Here is a 23,342-nt window from a genome sequence, read left to right as displayed (position 1 = left end):
AGCAAGCTGTAAAGACTGTGATCGTCAACTGGAGAAGTAGAGAGGTTTTGCAGCAGCTACCCAGTGTGCATGTGGCTGCAAGGGCACAAAAACCGTGTCTAACTGGAGGGGTGTGACTGCAGGCTGTAAGCTCAGAACACAGCAGCTTTTCTAACACTCAGATTTCCTCTTGGTGAAGCCAATTACCTGGGGGGGGGGGCGCTGTAAGTTCAAATAAAAAACTTTTTTTCTTTCATTCTTGTATAGCCTACAATTTCTTTTCTTTATTTTATTGATTTTTATTGAGCTCTACATTTTTCTCTGTTCCCCTTCCTGTCTTTCCCCTCCCCTTCAATCCTTCCCCAAGGTCCCCATGCTCCCAATTTACTCAAGAGATCTTGTCTTTTTCTACTTCCCATGTAGATTAGGTCTATGTATGTCTCTCTTAGTGTCGGCATTGTTGTCTTAAGTTCTCTGGGTTTGTGATTTAGCCTACGATTTCTTGCTTGAAAGCTGCAGTGAAGTGGGAGCATAGAGGATAAATTACAACAGAACAAAGAGCCAATTAAAAGGTCTCTATAACAACAACAAAATACAGTTATACTGAAGTCATATTCATTGTCCCTTTCTCCGTGTCATGGAGAAGAAGCATGGCACTGTTTGCAGAGGAGTCCCTTGATACTGACAAAAGAGTGGGGTTCTGTTGAAGTACCCTGTGCCTGACATTTCAGCTAGTTTTAAACTAGGCTTTCAGGGGAGTTATAGCCATTGAAAACAATTCCGAAAAATCTTGAGAAAATTACTGATGGCTACAGACCTCCCACCAACAGGAAGTTGGCCTCCATTCCAGTCACTGGAGGGCATTTCCCCAGAGCCTACCCATGTGCTTGTTAATTACGCTAGCTAAGTGCTGGGAAAGAAAATGAACTCGCCATGGTGCCTGCTTTCATAATGTTATTAAAGGAGCAGCGGTTTCCACACTAACTATGAGCTAAGGTAACTGAATTCTAATAGAGGAGTATATATAGCGCGTCAAAAACTTAGATGGGGAAGCTTGATCTTGAAGGATGAGTCAGAGCAGAAAAGCAAAGCATAGAAGGGGTTGTTGTGGCTTAGTTATTTCTCGTCAAGGAAATGATGTGAGAATTGGGTGTGAGGGCTAAGGGAGAGGAAACTTAGAACTGAGGCTGGAGGATGACCAGATGTGGAGCATTAATTTGGTGTCTTTCACTAAAACATCCACGGCGAGAGTTTCTAGAGTGATTGAGGTGTGTGCTTCAAAGTGTTTAGCTGCTAAAATTAGAAGTTTAACTTTCTATTTGTATTTTTTACCCACTCGATAACTGTTGTTCGTTGTTATTTTTCTCAGAGGTTACTAGTTCCTAATAAGTACATCACTATTTAGTAAACATTGGCCTACATTTTATATTGTTTTAAGCTTTGCACATGTTTGTGATAGTTATTAATATCATTTATCACTGAAATATTAAACCACATCAAGTAAATGTGGGAAACCCATAAATCTCATATAGTATAGGCAAAACATAAACTGGTAAATTCTCTGAGGGGAAAACAGAAGTTTCTTTTATGTGTACTTTCTATACAGTATAGCAGTTGCACTATTGGACATTTATTCCAGAGGAAGTAAATCTTTATTTATTCAAACTTCTGTGCAGAAAAAATACTATGTAATATTACTTATAAATAAGCCCAGATGAACAAATATCCAGAGGTCTTCTAAGGAGTCAATGGTTAAATAAGATGTGATACATCCATACAATAGAATACTATTCAAAAATAAAAAGGAATGACCTCATAGAAGGGTCAACAAGGACAGACCCCAATGTTACATTCCAAAGAAGTACACTTCTTACACCATCTTCAAAATATTAAGACGTCGGGATGCTGATGGAAGATGGTGAGCGTGACTGTGACGGGAAGATGGAGTCTTTTTTCAGAACAGTCCATTTCTTAATAGCGACAATTACACAGGTCTCCATGTGCTAGAAATAATACAGAACTATGCACACATACAAAATAAGCAGTACCAAGCTGATAATTCTCAACAGGCTAAATAGAGTGTAGCAATGCCATTTCCTGGTTTGGGTATTATACTGTAGCCATGCAGGATATTAGGGAGGGGCGTTAAAAGAAGGGCATATGACCTTGAATTTTTCTCTCCAACTTCTTGTGACTTCACAATTTTACCAAAGTAAGAAGTAGAAATCCAGCTAGATCTCCCACTTTGCCAATTTTGACAGCTACTTTTTGGTTATCACTGCATTGGTTCTCTGTGATTCATTCATCCTTTGGGGTCTCCTTACTCCCTGAACATCTTCGCACCCTATGAATGTTTTCTCTTGATTTGATGAAGTCCCTTGGATAGTTCTGACATCCTAACTTTTAAATAGTGTTTCTTCACATCTCCATCCTAGAGCTGATTTTCCTTTTCTACATGTCTTCTGTGGATCCTGTTGTCTGCACTGCCCTGAGAGTTTTCTGTGCTGTGTTCTGATAGCTTGTCACATCCTCTCTCCCCCTGTTCCAAACACACAGATATTGGCTGATCCTATCTTTTTGTTCTTCCTGAAACTCAAAACCTCTAAGTCTGAGACTGAAAGTGTCTGCCTTCCAGAACAAGGATTTCTCATTTTGCCATTATTATTCATTTCAGCACGTGGACCAGAGTTCTCTAAGACTTTTGCCGATTAATACTGCTGTCCTAGTCTACGGATCTTTCCTTGAGTGTACAGCGAGCTGGGGACCATGTCCTGTTCTCCACCCCCATCTACCCGGCTATTTTCTCCTTGACACTTTAGCCATCAGGGATCATAGTTCTCATCTTCTGGCTGTAAGCAGAGACGACTTACAGTCTCGTCGCTCAACAGTAACCTTTCCTAGTGTTACCTTCTTCTCTAATTTCTAGTTATATAAAATTCAAAAACAAATTCAAGCTTGGTCTTTTGTTCCTGCTAGTGAATTATAGCATCTATTTTTATTTTTATATATTCAAAACATCAATTCTTTTATTTTTTCAATTCTTTTCTTTGTGGGATTTTATTTATATCATGTTTAGAAAGGTTACCCCCTACAGAAAAATCCCTTTAATTATCCATAAGTTTTTGGACATTTTATTATTTAAATTTTAAAATGTATATACTAGTTTTGCCTGCAGTTTATTTTGGCATAAGTTATAGGATGGAGATTCAACTCAATTTTTTATTTTCAAGTAATTAGACAGTCATCTACACCATTCATTGAATGACTCATTTTCACTAATATCAGATAATACATATAAATTCATATATAAATCTATAATACATATTTGAGTCTTTTTGCATCCCTCTATACCTAGAGTATACTATAATTTTTATTCCTTTTACTTTAGAATGTATTTTATCACCTATAGAAAAAGGTCTGTTTCCCATTGTTCTTTGTATGAAATCTCTTGTCCCCAAATATTTAGATATATTTTCGGGTAAATTTCAACATATAACTTGTAATTATCTTCATTGCATTTGCTAATGCTACCTTAAAGACTAAAATAGGAAAAAGTTATCCTTGCACTTTGAGGTAGTCTTTTTCAAAAACAGGGGTCATCTTGTGACTTAGCTAAGGTGTAGCGTCCGTTCTTAGCCTCTCCTGAGGTGGGAAAGCAAGCATGATGAGGACAAGACTCTTCCTCCACTTTTGGTTGTGTCCTTGCCATCTAGAACACTGTGTAGAAAGGATCAATACCATTTCCTGAAGAGCTAATTAAACGGGTCCACGTGTGGTTCTATTGTTTAGGCAATCAGACCATAATGAGCAATTATGAAGGTAAACAACTGCAGCTAACTGTTTTGGCCATGGGTAGCAGGCTAGCCAAGAGTGGGGAGAATACTCAGAGTCCAGCATAGTCCAAGGTTCAGTTCACAAAGCATTCCCAAGTGGGATTGATATGTCTGGATAAACAATTAGGTGCAGAGAAGCAGTAGGAAAACGTATCAAAACTAGATAAGGTTTCCATCTTTGATGAAAAGTATGATAAAGAGAATATTAAGGGTGGTGCACATGTTTAGTAGGATAGGAAAATGAGATAGTGAATCTAGTTTGGAGCATCCTAAGTTAGAAACCTAAGGAATAGCTAGGTAAAGGTGTACACTCTGGGACTTAGCATTGGACAGGCAAATTAAGTCTGCAATCATCTCATAGCAAGGGCATCATCTAAGTGTTACTTCAGTTTATATTATTCTACAAGTAAAAATTGGTCCCTCCTCTGAAAAGAAGGTAGGGAAAATTGATTCTAAGATGGAAACATTCTTGAAGTAAGCTGAAATGTAGCCACCAAGTAAAGCAAATTGATATAATGATATAGTTACTTCCTAAAATCTTTGAATACTTCACAGGGGGACAAAGACTAGAGAATATATACATACATATATATCAGTCAGCACTTGAATGTGCATATGCGTGCACATGTGTACTATGTATTACAATATTAAATTATACAATTACCTAGGAGATACCAGGACTATCACAGCTACTTGAGAATATAGCCAGCCAGAAACTTCATGTGTGGAAAACTCTTCCAATAGAAAATGGGGATGCTTTTACATTTGGCTGTTCTCTTCATCACTAAAAGGCACTCAATGATGTCCTGACTCAATTTGTCTAGCCTATCTTTAGGATGTATTAATCTTAATATAATAGGATCTTATTTCATCATTTATTGTGATGGTCCTGCTAGCTGATTTCTTTTTCTTTACCTTTCACACTTGGACCCAGCTTATCCAAACTGCTGTCTCAGGGACACCTATGGGTCTTTGCCAGATACAACTTCACTTTTACCTACAGCCATGTTTCTTCCATTAATTATTCTCCACCTTGGTGGCACCCACAGAATGTACCTGGTACTATCTCTGCTCTCCTCAGTACAAAAACTCAGGCATGATTTTTATCAGGGGCATGGAATTTTAAATATAAACAAGCTAAGGAGCCTGTCCCAACGAGGGTGGTACTACAGTGGGGGCAGCACATAAATTATAGGCTATGTGTGCAACCTAAGAACATACGTTCTCTGGGGCGTGGGGGTTTAAAATCCTCAGCTTCTAGAAAAATGGTTTACACCCACTGGTACAATATCCACAATTCCTAATAGGCTGGTACCTTCAACCTTTAAAAGTACTTGTATCTGTAGTATCTGCCACATCTGGCATAAAATAGTTAATATCTTTAGAGACGGATGCTTCAAGCTCCTGTGAGAAAAAGATAAGCACAAGCAATTACCTGAAAGATAATAATTACTAACGGCCACATTACAAAACAACAACTTTGCCCGGGGAATACTGCTTAGGGGTAGCGGGATTGTTTAGCAAGACTCTCGGTTCAATCTTCAGGACTGGACAACTCAGAAATGGTCCAAGAGACTCTCTTCTTTTGTTTTCTTTTTTAGCCCCAAACTGCTCAGCACCCAGGCAAACAAAAACAATTCAACTTGCATGACTTGTCTACAGTGCCTGTAAGATCTCTAACATCAGTGACGAGGCTTTTAACTCAAGACATCTGAGCTTTCAGTTCTCTGCCATACTGTTATTTAGGGGACTGGAAGGGGCAAGGCATTCCCTAAGGGGGTCTTTCTATTTCTCAGTTTTCTTTAACTCAGAAAAAAATTAAAAGACGCTAAAATACGAAAACAAATCCAATTGCATGGAAAGATACAACCGGTATGAGAAACAAAACCCAACAGACAACAGTCACATTGATAATTTCAGTGCAAAGATAGCGGTGCATCCTAGAGAAGTAGGTTTTAGTCAGGACACTGACCTCCCAGCCTCCGTTTCTTCCCATGCAAACTTGGGTCAATAATAGTACCTGATTCACAAGGCTGCTATAAAAAATTAATTGAAATGATTTACACAAAGTATTTAGCATAGTGGCAGGTATGACAAGTTCTCAATAAATGTTAGGCACTTGACTTTAGTGTTAACATTAAATTCTATACAGTAATTCTGTTACTGTTAGTAATCAATTCCATAACAGACAGCTACATAGTACGACAGGAATATATGACGGAAAGTATTTAACCTAACTGTAGAATGGGAGCAGGGGTATGGACCTGGAAAATGTCATGTAGAAAGTCAAAACTAAAACAAGCTGAGAATGATGAAGCTTTAAAAACAAAGCTAAGGCTTACTCCAGATCACGTGAGGTAGGAAAGCAATGACAATAAATATTTATTGTCCCAAGATATAAATATTGAGGACTAATAATCTGATTTCCTCAACAATCCTACACATGGTAAACATTAGTATCTTAAGCCACAACTGGGTAAGTTACAGGAAAGTAAAGAGACTTGATTAACAGTCCACAGCCAGAAAAGGATGAAGCAGAGAGAAACCCCAATGCAAGACTTAAGAGTATTTTACTCATGCCTATAATTATGGCACAGAGTTAGAAAAGGACCCTAGCCAGGAACCAAAGAGACCTAGGTTCTAGCTGTGGCCTAACACCAAGCTGAATAGCTTCCTCAAGCTCTCCTTGAGCTTCTTCATTTGTAACATGGAGGCCAGGAATAAACTACAAAGGGATAACAAAGAGTTCCTTTCTCATGTATGTTTTAATCATACTTTAAGGTACAGTTTTACCAACTGTCTTGAAGAAGGGCATGTCTTTTAATTTAGCTTCATATGTGACCCCACGGTCATGCAGGTATGCTTCTAGTCCAAGTAGACACTGTGAACTCTATTGTATTTGTTACAATCAGGCTTAAGATGAAATCTTTTTTCTATAGAATTGTCTTTGTTACCATTGATAATCTCTTTTATAATCACCAAATGCACTGTTCTGGATCCTAGAAATAACATTTTTCTGTATGTAACATGGGAGCTACATGGAGGATGTGTCTTGGGCATAGGTGTTCATACATAACAGACCTTATTCCAAATTCTGAATCTGATGTTTAACAGCTTCATTTACATAGGCAAGCTACCAACCTTCCCTACCACCATTTCCCTATTCATAAATTGGGAAAGCAATACCTCATAGGATCTTTATGAGGATGAAATAAGACAATGCATGTCGTGGAACTGGCACAACATTTAGTGCACAGAACAGACTCGGTAAATCACAGCTTTAAAAAGAACAACCTGAAACAAACCCTACCCTACTACTGTGAGTTAGTCAAAAGGCATAAAATGTGTTCTGTTCTCTCAACCCGACAGATTCCAAACCTAAACCATTTCCCTTAAAACCTAACTCTTGCTTCTGTGTTGCCTCCCAGCTGCCTGGTAGCTCAATTCAGAAATTCAGAAGTGACCAAAAGATTGTCCTGTGATACTCAGTGTGCCAGTAGCTCTCAGCCTTCCTAATGCTGAGACCCTTTAATAAGGTTCCTCAGGTTGTGCTGACCCTTAACCATAAAATTATTTTTGTTGCTACTTCATAACCATAATTTTACTACTGTTATGAATCATAACTAAATATCTATGCTTTCCAATGTTCTTGGGTGAAACCTGTGAAAAGGTCATTTGACTCCCAGAGAGGTTGGGGACCCATAGGTAGAGAACCATTTGCACTACAAAGTCACAGGTCTTATAGGTCCTACTTCATCGCCTCTTGGATCTGTTCCATCTTTCCCATCCTCACTGTGGTGAATTCATTGAGTTCCTGCTACTCTCCAGAACTGCTGCCCCCAGCTTATCCCCCTATTCTGTCATGCTCCTCTGTAAAGCTTAACCCACTGAATTTTCTCAATTCTAGCTAGCTGTTAGCTATCTCGAAACTGTGCAGAGTGTTGCACTCTTCAGCTAGAGTCATTTGATCTTGGTCCCCTCTAACTTCAATGCTTTTTATCACATGTATTTATTAGTAGGGAAGTCGCATGTGCCTGCTACAGCATCCCTTCAGAGGTCAGAGGACAATCTGGGAGAGTGCTTTCCTTCTACCAAGTAGATTCTGGGGAATCGAACTCTGGTTGTTGGGTTTGGTGGTAGACACCTTAATTTACAAAGTCAAATGGCTACTCCCTAATTTTAATCCTTGTCCCGCTGCTGTCTTCCTACTTGATTACAAGTTCTTCAAGGATAACCGCTCTCTGAACTTGTCTGATCTGACATCCACAGCAACTGGCAGTGAGAACTTTATAGCATGGACTCAGTAATGGTCATCTGAGAAAATGACCTGATGTCTACTGGTTGACTTCAGTGTTAGCATCCCTGTGACACTGATGTGTAAGCAACCAAACACACAGTTATTTTAGCCATGTCTACTTGTCTTAGGGAGATCAGAAACATGGCAACTAATATCCAGTGAGAGGCACTACTCGGGATCTCATATGAACTGCTAAAGTCGGCATGGTTAATTTATTTTATAAGACCAGCAACCATTTGTCTCAAGTCAGGCCCCGAAAATGTTCAGTTCCCACCTCCTATTGTACAAGGACAGATGAGTCAAGAGATCCAAGGTTACACTGAAGGCACATCGGTTAGTCTGTTCCTATGACCAAGACCAAGACATAGATTTTATATTTGTGTCCTCAGCAATGCTTTGCAAAATTGCTTGGACAAAACCTACACGGATGAATAATAAAGAATAGCTTTCACAAGAATTTGAATTCCCAAGTACTTGAACTTAGACCCCATGACTTGCCTTTTTATTTTCTTTTGTTTTGTTGTCAGAGAAGGTTTAGTGAGAAATGAGTCTTGACAGTGGGGCAGGGGGGAGGCTGATACCTGAAGACTGACAGCAGAAATGGACAAGTAACTGAAACTGGAGGGAATATAATTACATGTGACCAAAACATACTCTGAATAACAAATCATGGAAGCATTAATCAATTACATGTCTTAAATTATTTGCTTCATTAATCTATAATCACCTTGTCTTATTCATCTTTGCAACCCAGGTACGTAGTGGTTTTGTGTGTGTGTTTGCGTGTGTGTGTCAAACACTTAACAAATGTTTGCTAAAATTGCATTGAATTATTGAACCTAAACAGCAAATAAGCTAGTACCAAAATAGGCATCTGTCATTTTGCTTTCTATGAAAAAGCTACTCCATTTGTTAAAGGGATGCAACAGAAGAAGCCTCCCTCTAATATTAATAGTTCACCTCTTTCCATCAGCTTTAGAGCAAAAAGGTCTTTCCAGTTGGTCTTGGCATCTTCTTCCTCATATGTACAAAGCCACATCACATACATGAAACCAGTGTATAAGAATAAGCATGGGAACAATGAGTGTACAAATGAAAATCTGAACCTAAACTTTGTACTGTGGCCAGAACAACATTCTGGGCAGCCTTTCTGATGGCTACCTGGGATAATAAGATAAGCATTTAAGTAAAGTTCGAGTGACTATGATCTCTAGCCCTGCTTCTGCCAGGAACCTGTTGTAGACCAGCTCCTTTAGCTCTTTGTTCCATCTTTAAGGATGCTGTGTGCCTACACCAAGTGTTTCAAGACACAAATAAGATCTTGGAAGCAAAGTGCTCTGAAAACTACAGGATACTTTACATCTTGCATGAAGCATCTCATCGCTTCTGGGTACATCTGTAAGTAGTCCTTGTTCTAACTTCCTTGTCCCCATTTGCAAACAGCATAATTGCCGCCCCCCCCCCAACATTTATAGCCCCCTTTCAGAAGCCCTGGAAGCAGTCGGTGGAGATGCTAGAATAGCTCAGGGTCATTTTCTGTTTGTCTGAGCCTTCTGCCCTGTAGCCCCTGACAGCACTTCAGGATGTGCTTATGCAGCCCTGGTTTGTTGCCATGGAGACAGGAAGCTCTGCTTCTCTTCAAGCCTAAGCTAATGGTTTTCATCAAATCCTATTTCCTCTGAGACACGTTAAAAAATGCTACAATGCTTCTATCCATCTTTCCTTTTTAAATATGAAGTCAACAAACACAACTCACAGTTTTTCATCAATGTCTGAACCTCTGGGGATGGGGCCTTCAGTCATTTGCATACTTGATGCCCGGGGGACCCTCACTCAATGTAGGGAGGCTTGGGCATCTCCTCTCATCACTGATTTCTTCACTCCTACAATCACATTGGCATATAACACTCAATATGCTCACAGGTCACTGCAACTTGCTCCCTGGAGACAAAATGTTCAAAGCTATATACCAGGTGGCTCAATGTGTGAATCCCAGCTAAAGCCCCACTCCAAGGAAAGGTTTCATCTATTCCAGAAGCATAGGCTCACTGATTCAGCAGCAGAGAAAGCCCATGACCCTTTCTATACACAGGACTCAGCAGTGTCGAGTCCTCTGCAGACACCAGTGAAAATCCTCCCAATGCTGAGCAACAAAGGGCAGCAGCAGAACACGGGGAAAAAACAACCAGAACAGAAGTATTTCAGCCCCAGCTCACAAAGTCCTTATTGTTAACATTCCTTTAAATGTCAGAATTTATTCACACCAGCTGTTCCCAGCTGCCAACACCACTACCTAGGTCTCAGATAGTAAAGAGGCATCTGCCAAGTCAGTAGCTTGACATCTTCTGATCCAAGAAGATGGTCTCCCAGCCAGAGGGGAGCTGATGGCCACAGAACTGGCTCAAACTAAATATTCACAGACTGATAAGCGCTTTTCCCAGTGTCCCCATTTCTTCTCCTCTGCCACATTTCTTACTGAGACATCCGGACTGGCACAACTGTGTCCTTGCTCTCCCCCCTCACATGTCAGCCCTTCCTTGCTGATGCTTCATGATGCTGGATAACTGTCCTTGGACCCTCTGTCCATCCTACACCTGCTTGATGAGAATTTTGATTCAAAATTTAAGGTTTTTATTTTTTTTCTCAGCCATGCACATAGAAATTTAAAAGTCAAACAATTTCGAAAGATCGTAATGGAGAAATAGCAGCCCTCTGCCTCACTTTCCCAAGCCCAGAATCTCACTCTCCAGAGGCAGCTGCTTTCAATTCTTCTGTTTCTTCTGCTATTCATCTCAAATTTTCTAAATATTATACTTAAAACACTGATATTCCTTTGTCTTTCAATTTCAGAAACTGCTTAACGATCTGCTTACTGTGGAACCTAAGATTTTGGTCTTTGATACCCTATTCTCTTCCCCATACCCAACCTCCCCCAATCTAATGAAGGCAATCGCAACACCGTGAGAGGCTAGCTCTGACTTCAGCATCAACAATGGAAACCAGGTTGGCAGCCGAGCTGCACAGAGGACTCGCTGTGTTTCTATTTCTTTAGAAGTACTACTTCTGTATATTGTGAATTAAATGCTTAAGTTGGGGTGATGGGAGAGGGGGAAGAAGAGAGACAGAGATGAGTAGAGAAAGAATGAATAGATTATTGTATGTATTTAGTTTGGACCAAAACAAATCACAGGACCATTTAGAATATAACACACCAGCCGGGCGGTGGTGGCGCACGCCTTTAATCCCAGCACTCGGGAGGTAGAGGCAGGCGGATCTCTGTGAGTTCGAGGTCAGCCTGGTCTACAAGAGCTAGTTCCAGGACAGGAACTGAAAAAAGCTACAGAGAAACCCTGTCTCGAAAAATCCAATAGGAAGGCAACTGATTTTTTGGAGTTGATTTTGTATCCTGCCACATTACCAAAGGTGTTTATCAGCTGTAGGAGTTCTTTGGTAGAGTTTTTGGGGTCGCTTATGTATACTATCATATCATCTGCAAATAATGAAAGCTTAACTTCTTCCTTTCCAATATGGATCCCCTTGATCCCCTTATGTTGTCTTATTGCTATTGCTAGAACTTCAAGCACTATATTGAAGAGGTATGGAGAGAGTGGACATCCTTGTCGTGTTCCTGATTTTAGTGGGATGGCTTTGAGTTTTTCTCCATTTAATTTAATGTTAGCTGTCGGCTTGCTGTAAATAGCTTTTATTATATTTAGGTATGCCCCTTGTATCCCTAATCTCTCCAAGACCTTTATCATAAAGGAGTGTTGAATTTTGTCGAATGCTTTTTCAGCATCTAATGAAATGATCATATGGTTTTTTTCTTTCAGTTTATTTATATGGTTGATTACATTGATAGATTTGCGTATGTTGAACCAGCCCTGCATCTCTGGAATGAAGCCTACTTGATCATAATGGATAACTTTTCTAATGTGTTCTTGGATTCGGTTTGCCAGTATTTTATTGAGAATTTTTGCGTCGATGTTCATGAGTGAGATAGGCCTGTAATTCTCTTTCTTGGTTGGGTCTTTGTGTGGTTTTGGTATCAGGGTAACTGTAGCTTCATAAAAGGAATTTGGCAATGACTCTTCTGTTTCTATATTGTGAAATACATTAAGAAGTATAGGTATTAGCTCTTCTTAATCTCAACATCTTTTTGTAATAAGCTGTTACTTCGCAGATGAAGTTATTCCTCTCTCTCTCTCTCTCTCTCTCTCTCTCTCTCTCTCTCTCTCTCTCTCTCTCTGCTGGCAGCAAATGTGGATGTTTAAAAGTATCTTTTACTATCTGCACCATTCATACTCAGGTTTCCTTTGTCTATTCATTACGTTGCTTAGGGACTTTCATTTGGGGCATTTTCCTCAAATGCTGATGACCCCTGGCTGTGTGTTCACACTATGAGCAAAGCAGTAGAAGCTCCACACCCATCATCGGAAATTGTTGAGTGAAGAAAAATAATCCATTCATAGTCGAATTCCTGGAACTCCTGAATGTTACCTTATTTGGAAAAAGCATCTTTGCAGATAGAGCAAAGTTAAGTATATTCAGAAGAGATCCAACTAGATGATCCAATGATGCTAAATCAAATCACAAGTACCCTTATAAGAGCAACGCCGAGGGAGATGACAGACATGGGAAGGGGAAGGGGCTGTGTGGGCGCTCAGGGAGAGACTGGAGTCATGACACAGTGATAATCCAAGGGATGCCTGGGTTTACCAAAGCTGGAAGAAGAAAGACATAGTTCGCTCAGGCCGTTGGAGGGAGCGTGAACCTGCCCAATCTGGAACCTGCAACTCAAAAACTATCAGGGAATAAAATTCCCGTTGGTTTACACTGGGTAGTGGTAGTTTCTTGTTTTTAACATCATGTACATTCCAATTCCAGGGAATATGTGCTGTCTCTAATTCCTGAGCCTTTATCAGGCTGAGAAGGAAAGCCAGTTTGCCTATTTATTGTCATTTTCCATTAGAAGCCCTTAAACCTCAGCTCCTACAGCTACTGGGTCATTAACCATTTGCTATATTCAAAAGTTTTGTCCACATTCTCATCTGCTGTTATTCCTCTCATTTCCTTGTTCTTGTGTCATTTTAGTTGTCTTTCCTCTATCCATAGAGTTCCAAAAAAAAAAAAAAATTCAACTTATTTCAAACTGCCACATGTAAGCACAAAGATACTTTTATACAAACTATCATTTGAAGAACTTATGCCAATTGATGAAACCATTGCCATCATCACCACCACTACCCCAATCCTGCTCAGTGAGGTGTCATAAAATGTCATAGTTTAGCCTCTTTGCACCCCATGCCATGTCCCATTTCTTCATCTTTTCTAGCATGTTTATCTCCGCATACAATGTTTTTGTATGTTAGTCTAACACTTAGCTTATTCTCCACCCAATTTCTCATCCTATTTGACACCAACCCTAATGATTTCAGACTGGAGAGATTTGTTTCTTCTCTCAAACAAATTATTGTACTTCACATTGTTGGTAAAAAACAAGATTTGTTCTCTCTGTTTCCAATAACAAAAATGTCTTCTCGGAAAAGCATGTTAGACACTGGGCAATAGAAATTGGTATAAAAGAATTCAAGTCATAAACATGAGGTGTGATGTCCAGTATACTGCAAATCAAACAGGTTTTTTTGTTTTTGTTTTTGCTTTTGTTTTTCAAGGTAGGGTTTCTCTGTGTAGTCCTGGCTGTCCTGGAACTTGCTCTGTAGACCAGGCTGGCCTTGAACTCATAGAGATCCACCTGCCTCTGCCTGCGGAGTGCTGAGATTAAAGGCATGCACCACCACCATCGGGCTAAGCAAGCATAAAATCTATATCTTCTTTAACTTTACGTCCCTAACAACGGAACAGGGTTTGGCATAGAGCCATTGCATGAAGATATGGATGGATAAGTGAACTCACAAGATACTTTGTTCAGAATTCTTCATGACATAAAGCTTTTTAATGTCTACAAATAATCAAGGCGATTAGAACAATCATTTGTTACTGGACTGAAGCAGCTAGAACGGCATTGGCACAGTGTCCTCTAAGTGATGGTTCAAGGAGTAAAACTGTCCTGAATCAGGAGGCACTAGCTCTCCCCTAGTAGCCCACAAAAGAAGAGCCAGACTGCTTACCCTGAAAGCACTCCCAGGACAAGGTTGAGAACAAAGAAGGATCCGATGATGATGAGGGGGATGAAGTACAGCCAATTCCAGGTGGCTCCTAAGGCATCATTGGTCTGAAAGAAAGAAAAATGGGTTCTTAATATTTAAAGCCATCTCCCAGAAGCAAAGCCTACAGTCTGGCGGCTTCACACAGAGGGTGATGTAACAATCACAGTGTGATACAGTTAAACATTATCTCACCCCATCCCCACTCCACTTTATTGTAAGACCACTCGCACTCTGCCATGTGCCTAGTGAAGGTCATATCAGCAGCTCTATAATATCCTGAGTGGGAAAGTTCTAACACCCTTTCTTCGAAGATATGAAAACTGAATGGAAAAATGGCAAAACGTATTTCCAAGGTTATAAAAAGGTGAATTGGCTTCTTAGTAACATGTATTCTCAACCTTTGCACTCTTAAACAAGATAGATTATCAAAATACAAGGACAGGCTGTGCTCATTAGCCCTCAGTAGAGCTGCTTAGAAGGAGTTAGGTTCACACTATGTTGCCCAGCTCCTGGGGTGACTTTCCTTCTTCCATCATGGTCGTGTATTACAGTGCTGGTCCAGATCTGGACCCATAAAAGCCCTAGACACAAGAAGGACTATATCTAGATTTGAAGAGTCTTCAGACCATGAGATTGTCTGATCTCTACTGATCTCTCCTCTTTTCCTTCTCCCCTAGTTCATACTGATACAGAAAAGTGGAAAAAAAAAAGCACAGACATTTGTATTATGGTTTTTTATGCTCCAAGTTGGATGCAAAATTGCTGAAGTGCACAGAACTGGGGAAGGATACTTGTCCTATCTTATGAGACCCTTGAAATTGAACTTGGTAAATACTGAGTTGCTCTCTCTAACATCCTTGTCTCCCAACAAAGAGCTCTTTTTGTTCTCTAGGTTCTCCCTGCCTAAGTCTTTTCAAAGGGATTTTATGGATTTGTACTTCATATGCAGACCTTAGAACCCTTCCCCTAACCCAACCTCTAATGCATCACTTTCAATGTCAATTTGAAACTCACAGGAGATATTTTATCCCCATTTCATTGGGGAAATCAGAACCATTAAGATCAAATGCCACACCTAAAACTTATGTGTGGACTTAATAAAATTAAAATCAGAGCTCAGAATGTCTATGGCAATTGTTGACTCATCTTTTTATGTTCCTCTTTCTCCTTCTTACCACTAGACCTTGAAGATATATTTTAAAGTGATTGTCCTCATGTATCTTGTGCACTTCTGTAACCAACCTTTTTTTCTCCCCAATTATCTCATTTTCTTTCTCCTTTCAGTGTCAAGCTACATAATATATCTGCTGATTGATCATAACTGCTGTCACTGGACACTCAGATCGCCCATTAAAAATAATCTCGAAGCCAAGCCCTCTTGGCAAACTTGTGGTTTTTGTTTTGGCTTGCACTGATTGCAGACGAGATGAGTGCAACTGAAGCTGAACCAAAGACTCAACACAAATATATAAGCTATAAAACAGTTTTAACAACTGAACGGAATGAAGAGTTGCCAACATCAATGTCTGAGACTTAGGTCTTTGGCTTAACCAGATCTGGGTTAGATACAAATAGAGAGGACACGAGGAAAATCTCATCAAAAGCCATGTCCCATCATCAGAAAGAAGATGCAGAAGAACCAGATGCTGAGAGCCACCAGGAGTGTGAAGGACGGGAAGCGGATGTGTCTAAGATGGCTGAAGCAGGGGCCTTGCTGTGAGCTAAGGAAGAGACTGACGATCCTTGCAGGGCTAGCTCTGCCTGTCTTCAGGATTAGAAGTCAAATATTATTTAAAGTCCGGTTCACTTCAGTGGTTTGCTGGTGGCTCCAGATTAACACAATCCATACACAATATGGTGTTGCCAGTCCCCTCCCATGTTCTTTGGCAACAGGGGCTAAGTTTACACCAAGCACCCAGACCGAAGCACAGCTGCTCATAAATGTACCCATATCGGCAGTGGCAGTGATGGGATTGTGGCTGTTGGGGCGTCCCTGACCTCCAGCTGAGCTCTGGTGGAAGAGCAGCTAGGACGGCTACAGTGTTAAACCCATGTAAAACATTGTGTTCTCTGTGGGCTCCACATTGCCATGATTGATCAAAGGTAATGATGGCATTTTGTGGAAAATGGCTTTGGTAAGCGGAGGAAGTGAGGGGATACAGCAGATTATATATGTCTCCCAGGCAGTGAGAAGATACATTGCTGACTTTATGGTGCCATTTCATAAACTTTCTTGGTTGTAAAACTTTTTTTCAAAGAAAATCTATTAATACATCAGAGAATATGTCCCATAAGACATAGAGATGAAAGAATGCCCCTTATTGGCTAAGAGTTGTGGGCCCATATTTCGATTTGGCACAGAAGCCATTAGCCCGGTCTGAGCTAGTCACATAGCTCTGCAAACTAGCTGTCTCTTCCTTAACAAAAGCCAGGATGTGGTGCTCCTAGTTTTCTCTTGTTAAAATGTAGAGTACCTGAAAATAGATGTTGACCGAAGCTGATGACTTAATGGTCTAGAGTTTTGGTGCTTCCCTTCCTTGGTAATTTGGAGGATGTCTTATAGAGATGCTAATTCATGGCCTACCTGACTGCTAGCTGCGGACATGACCTAAGCCCAGGCACCTGGTTGCCTAGGAGACAGCCTAATGTGTTTTCCCCCACTCAATTCAGGGCTTTATAAGATGTTTGGAGAATAAAGAGTGATTCTGGCTTTTTCCAGGATGACCTTGTAAGCTGTGTCGGTTTTATTCCTCGCGACTCCGTTTCAGCCGGGTTAGGGAATCTATGTTGGACCCACATGGACTCCGACAAAGAGTCTGGAATGTGCTTCCTGATTCTGCTACAAAACACTCATGATGAACTGCGTTGGTCCAGTCAGAGCTGTGCGAGAATGTTTGGGATTTGCTTTTAACTATCTGAATATCTGGAAGGCTACAAAGACTTTGGCACACACAGAAGTAATTAATTAATTACTTTGAATATGATGCTTCCCTTGTTAAAAATAGACCAATACAAATCCATTCTGATAATATGCTCCATCTGTGGAATTTTCTCTCAATGGCTACATGTGTCATCTACCTCAGCAATAGAGCATCCTGGAAGAAGAAAACGGACAAAGGGGAAGAGAAGGAGAAGCAAATAGCTGTGAAGGCATGAGCCCCAGCAACATGGAGCCCTGGGGGGTTAAGGAACAACTGACAGCTCAAGAGGTTCCTGGGGAGAGAGTAGCTTGACAGCACCCACCATTACGGGCAACCTTTCACGCTGTCCTTGCTTTCTCTCCACACCCAGCTCCTGTCACATAGTTTCCTGGTTGCCCTTCTGACCAGGTGGCTTCCCATCTCTTCACATGCTTATTGTACGGACCCACAGCCGGCAGATGAAGGGGACACTCCCCATCCGAGAGTGGGCAAGCCAAGGCGCTTCACGCACGATTCCCTCCTTCAAAATAGCAAAGTTCTTTCTGAGCGTTCATCTCCTTCTGATTCATCATTATTAAAAACTTAAAATTGTCCAGTGTAGGAGAGATGTCTACTAAAGTGTATTTTGAGATTTTTAAAAAGAAGCAATCAACAACTCTGAAGGCAGCAAGCATCCTGATAGAGCGCCAAGTGGGAGTCAGGATGCTACTGCCAGTGTGGCCATGAAGTATGGTCATGTGACTCTCTCTAGCCGGGGAAGGAGGTCACAGCCTGGAGAAAAGGAGAAACTCTCCCTTTCATTCTTCTTCACTGTGTCTGTGACCGTCACAGGGCTCACGGGTCACTTTTGCACATAGGATACTCAAACTTTATCTTAACTTTAAGAACATGAGACAGCCCCGCTAAGGTCTTCAGGTAAAATCCTGAGGCATGAAACTGTAGCTTCGAATGTATATTCTGCTGGATTCCAACCCTAGAAGAGCTACAAAGGGGAACCATCACCACCCAGACCTCCAATAGGGAACAATTAAGTGTGAATCAGACCCTTCCCTGAAATGAATGCTACCCAGAGCACAGAAGCCTCTTCATACCACACCCATGGAAGACCTGCTACAGTGATTACCTTTGAACTGAGGGATGCCTGAGTGGCTGATGAAGCCTGGTCTGTGTGATATGTCATACCCAGAGAAAATGTGCTTGTAGGTCAGAATCTAAGTATGGAAGACATTGCAACAGGATTACAGGTGCCTCCCACTTGCTAGGGCTTAGACAGGAAATGAAAAGGTGCAATAACAGACCTTGCACATGCTCAACAGTGTTTTGACTCCTCCCTTAGAGCTGGACGCTATTTTTCTCCTGACCTTGGGCATTAGAACTCCAGCTGAGCTTAACATTGGGACTTGAACCAGTGCCCCCACAAAAACTGCGGGATTTTATTTGGCCTTGGTATAGGGGTTGTACCATCATCCTCCATTGTTCCAAAGCTCCTGATTTGGAGGGAGATGTGCTGTTGGTTTTACTGGTTTGTAAACAGCCTCATGTGCACTTCCTAGTCTCTAATCAAGTGCAGCTTTCCTACTAAACCCTCTCCCTCATGGCCTATTGCTTTTCTCTGGGGCACCCTAGCATGCCCACCATCTGACAGCTATCAGAGGAGAGCTTTTCACTGGATCTCTGTCCTCTTCTTTAAGGACTGATGCACGCTACAAGGCACAGTGATTTCTCTGCCTGACCCTTCTCCTGGTGCCGCTCTGGCTGTTTCCCCTCCTTCTCACCTGCGGCTTCACTGAATGACACACACGTGCACACGTGCACATGACAAAAGTAATGACAGACAGAGAAAGAAGTTTGGGGGTGGCAGCCCACCTGCACAGGAGTGCTCAGCAGGTACCCATCCTGACACTGTGGGAACGCGTTTCTCTGGGAACCTGCCTGATTGGGGGTGGTAAGCTCACCCACTCCCTGTGTAAACAGGCACACATGGCAATTATCACATTAATCTTTGGGGGTGGGGCGGGGGAGACTCAGGAAGACAGGGCAGGAGGAACCAGACAGAAGAGAAAGGTGGGAATGGAAAGAGCAAGAAGGGGGCCCCCTGGTTCTTCCTGCCTGAGGATGTATGTGCGGAACCTTCACAGGGTCCTACCCGGTTCTCTGGAAAGCCTGCTGAAGCACCTCTCAGTCATGCCCCTGCTTCTCAGAGCATCTCTGAGCAGAGAGGCTGTAGTACCTGTGGATGGCTTGGGGTACTGGAGTATACTCTTCCCCAAAGGAGCAGGATGCAGAATTCTTCCCAGTCTTTGAGGCGCCCCCATTCCCAGGTTGGAGGCAGCTGGAAGACCCAAACGAGATTGCAGAAAGTTTCTTTGGTGGAAACACAGCTTCCACTTGCAGTCAGGGGATTCTCTGCCTGATTTTTGCCCTGTGTGTTAGCACAACCTCAGCCCCCACTTAGCAGGTGCCAGTGGGACTCCCCGAGCTGTGACAAAAGAAAACATCTCCAGAATTTCCAGATGGTTTGCATGGATGAATGAAAAATAGCTTCAGACGAAAACCCCTGGCCTCAGGGCTCCATCTTAATTAGAGATCTTCAATTTCACTAATTATTAATACCTCAGGTTGGAAGGTGGTTGGAACAGCCACCAGGTTGTCAAAGGAGCCTGACCATTTGTCTCAGCCGAAGTTCCTTTCCAAGGACTCTACTAACCACACCTACGAAAAGGAGTGTGATGGTGGAAGGTGGATATGAATGCGATTTCTCAACAAATACCTCTGTCATGGTTCTGCATCGGCAGGCTATTCCTCACCAAGTGACTACTCCTCCTCGTCCCCCACTTCCTCCTAGCACCAAGATGAGGGGCTCCATCTTACCCCAGATGACTGAGATTCTCTGTTCAGAACTCAATTTTATCCTATAAACTCACAAACTACCTGCTAGGGAGGAAATTCTTTCCTTTAAAGACAAGCGACCAGCAAAACAACCCCAGTCTTGGCCACCATGGAACTTGTAGTATAATAAGGGGTACCCATGGGAAATAAACACACAAGCACAATTCCAAATGATGGCAGTGTTGATGGGAATGTGGAGGCAGATGGTGGACTTCACTCTGGTCGACAGGCAGGGAACGGTTTGTTTTAGAGACAGAATCACGTGAATGAAAGTGGGGTGCAAGAAATGTCAAAAAGCAAACAGGTGAACAAGAAGAAAAAGGGGTCTCTTCTTTGAATGAATGCTACTGCTTTGTAGTACCTCTTCCTGCCCAATTTCATGTATCTATTCTGAAACATAAAAAATAACAGGTAACCTCTCAGATGAATCTTTCCACAGTGCATATTACTACAACCGGTGTCCAGTAGCCCTTGGGCCGCTTTTAGCTGTCATTTCCCTTCCTTGAATATAACCAAGTACTGACTTCTATAACTGTCCATCAGACCATGGGCTACTGCCACGTGAATGCTCCCTTCCATATGTTAAACATCCATAGGAGTCAGCAGTCTTGGTATGACAGAGTCTGTGCTGCCCCTGGCCAGGCTTCCTACCTTCAAAAGTACCCATCCCCCAATTGCTGTGGGTGTTAACTATAAATAGGTCTCATACTGGCCTCATTCTTGCTCCAACCTCAGAAGTCTGTCCCTGGCTAAAAGACCAGTTTGACCATGATGTTCGTGGCCTCCCGGTGATAATGGGGGAGGGGGTGTAGCCAACAGCTGCCTGAACTGAAGCAGTATTCATTGATTGATGGTCCCTCTCCTTCCATACCGGGTGGAACACTATTGGGATGTATCCACACCCCGGAACTGTCTACGAAATAAGGCTGACACCAGCACTTTTGAGACCACATCTCTACCTCGATTTCCCTAACTTAGCTACTTCGCTCACATTCTTTCAGGAATCCCCTAGCAGCAATTCCTCTCTGATCACTTCAGTAGGAACCTCTATCCCAAAGTCCATTACTAAGGACCCTGACTTGAGGCATTTTATCCCTTCCTCAGCAGGGCTATAACTAACCTTGTTAGGCAGCACCTGAGTCTCAGCTGCTCTGTGACATTTCTAACAAAGCCATTGTATGGCTGCCAACCTATGGTTTAGGAAAATAATACAATGTACAGTGGATCTTATACGCTGTTGGATATTTTGAATCCCACACATGGGTCATTGAAGCTGGTTTTCTATATGCCAGGAAGAAAACTATGAGCTAATATGAGTGAATCTATCATTTTCTAGAATAAACTGAGGTCCACATAATCAGACTGACTCCTTGGTGGACACCGGGAAATTACTAGAAAGCCTAAGGCCACAATCTAGAGCCACAGTGGCTCACCTTCTTGAAAATCAGACTGTTTTATCCAGTAGCACTAGGAGTCCTGAGATCGATTATACCAGTACTATAGCCACCTAAGGCCCCAGTTCTCAACCTGTGGGTTGTGACCTCCTTGGGGTTTGCATATCAGATATTTACGTTACAATCCATAACAGTAGCAACAAAATAATATTATGGCTGGGGGTCACCACAACACAAGGGATTGTATTAAAGGATCGAAGTTCTAGGAAGGTTGAAAACTACTTTTGTAAGGGAAAAACAGACACAAATAGGAAAGCTCACACTGGGATCCTGAAATTGGAAAGCAACAGTTATCTTCCCAGCACTCAGTAAGGAAGAAGAATGGGAAGGCGAGTAAGAGAAAGGACAGAAAGAACCAAGTTAGGCACAAGCACTGGCTGTCAGTCAGCCAGGAGGCGGAGCCTGTTGGTTCTAAGAGGCAAGGCTAGTCATTACATTATATCTCAAATCCTAGAGCATACTTCATAAACATGCAAAGTTCCTCCACACAAACAAGTCCCAAGGCAACATCTGACTGAGCCAGGAGCTCCTGTGAGTAAGTAAGGCTCTCTGCATAGTACCGTCAGCCCAAGATCCCTGACTTTTCCCTGCTGGCTTGGATGGTCGGTAACTGCCATGAAGGATGCAGCTATGCCTTCGTCCAATTGTACAAGTAAACTGCAATACTAGGCTTCTGACTTTCAAACCACTTTGCAAAGGCCCCATATTCTATCTACTCACTTAGGACTTAATCTTACATAGGGCCATACTCCCACCATTATTCTCTATGGAATTAGTCAAGTCATGAGATTTCATCTGTAAACTATGAAGTTTAAGGACATGACAGCGATAACTTCTGCTCAAGGTTAAGGCTATGAATTCAGATCTGTGAGCAGCGTGATTTAACCAAAGAGAAAAGTTAGAGATGTCAAACAAGTCAAGTAAGGTTTTGAGGGACTATTCTTTCATCTGGACGTAGAGAAAGCAATTTTCTATTGGCAAATCCGAAAAAAGATATTCCAAGGAAAGGGAGATAGATGGGAAGAAATCTACAAGGGTTGCCTAGGCAGTAGCAAGTCAAGCAAGATGAAGCAAAAAAGAATCAGGCTACAGGGGACCCTCATTGGTAGCCTGGAATACAGAGATCTGCCATTCTCCAAGAGTCCTTCCTTTGTCGCTCCTTCCTCTATCCCCTCGTTCTACTGGACCCCGAGTCCTCTCACACTGGGAAATTTGGCTCAGCATCTATAAGGCTTTCCCCAAGCACATTACTCCAGGATTTTCTTTAACAATTAGGCATACCTAGAAGTCGTACATACATTCATTCAACATGTCTGAGTAGGTACTGTGCATAAAAACCCATGAGAAAAGAGCACAGTACTCAGGGGCTTTGATATCCCTAAGAAAGCTAAGTCAGAAGTAAAAAAATAAAAAACAAACCAGCAACAAAAAGCAAACAAATAAAAACACCCACAACTGAAAATTCAGCATTAAGTGCTACACTTAGACATTTATTCAGACTTACTTTTAGATCTTTTTATATGTGTTCTGTCTCTTTTACATATTGTCCCTCCTTTCCCATTATGGCTAAATATTTTTCTTAGAGAAAGAATTGTGTCTTACACTTCTGTGTGTATTCTACCAATGTCTAGAATTTACTATAGAAAGGACCTCATCTCATATTTCTGTGTGTACTCTACTGATGCCTAGACTCTTACTCTTCAAACAGGAGATTCTCAATAATGCTGTTGACTAATAGAAGATTATAAATCTGCTGGCATTCTTCTGCTTCACAGGCCTATGTGAGTTTCCTTCCCTGGAAA

At 41.7% G+C, this 23,342-nt stretch overlaps 1 protein-coding gene across 10 annotated transcripts in view; it reads right to left on the bottom strand.

Moving 5' to 3' along the window:
* The window catches only part of Cacna1e (calcium voltage-gated channel subunit alpha1 E), a 476,043-nt gene that overhangs the window by 135,239 nt on the left and 317,462 nt on the right, over window positions 1-23,342 (bottom strand). For all 10 annotated transcript variants that reach the window (XM_057770437.1, XM_057770436.1, XM_057770443.1 and 7 more), the window contains exon 9: window positions 14,238-14,341. In XM_057770437.1, coding sequence (XP_057626420.1) covers window positions 14,238-14,341 — 104 coding nt within the window. The remainder of the gene's footprint in view (window positions 1-14,237; window positions 14,342-23,342) is intronic.

The sequence above is a fragment of the Chionomys nivalis genome, chromosome 5 (genome assembly GCF_950005125.1).
Source record: "Chionomys nivalis chromosome 5, mChiNiv1.1, whole genome shotgun sequence".
NCBI classification, from domain to species: Eukaryota; Metazoa; Chordata; class Mammalia; order Rodentia; family Cricetidae; genus Chionomys; species Chionomys nivalis.
Note: the sequence above shows the minus strand (reverse complement) of the source record. Positions and strands in the feature narration are given on the sequence as shown.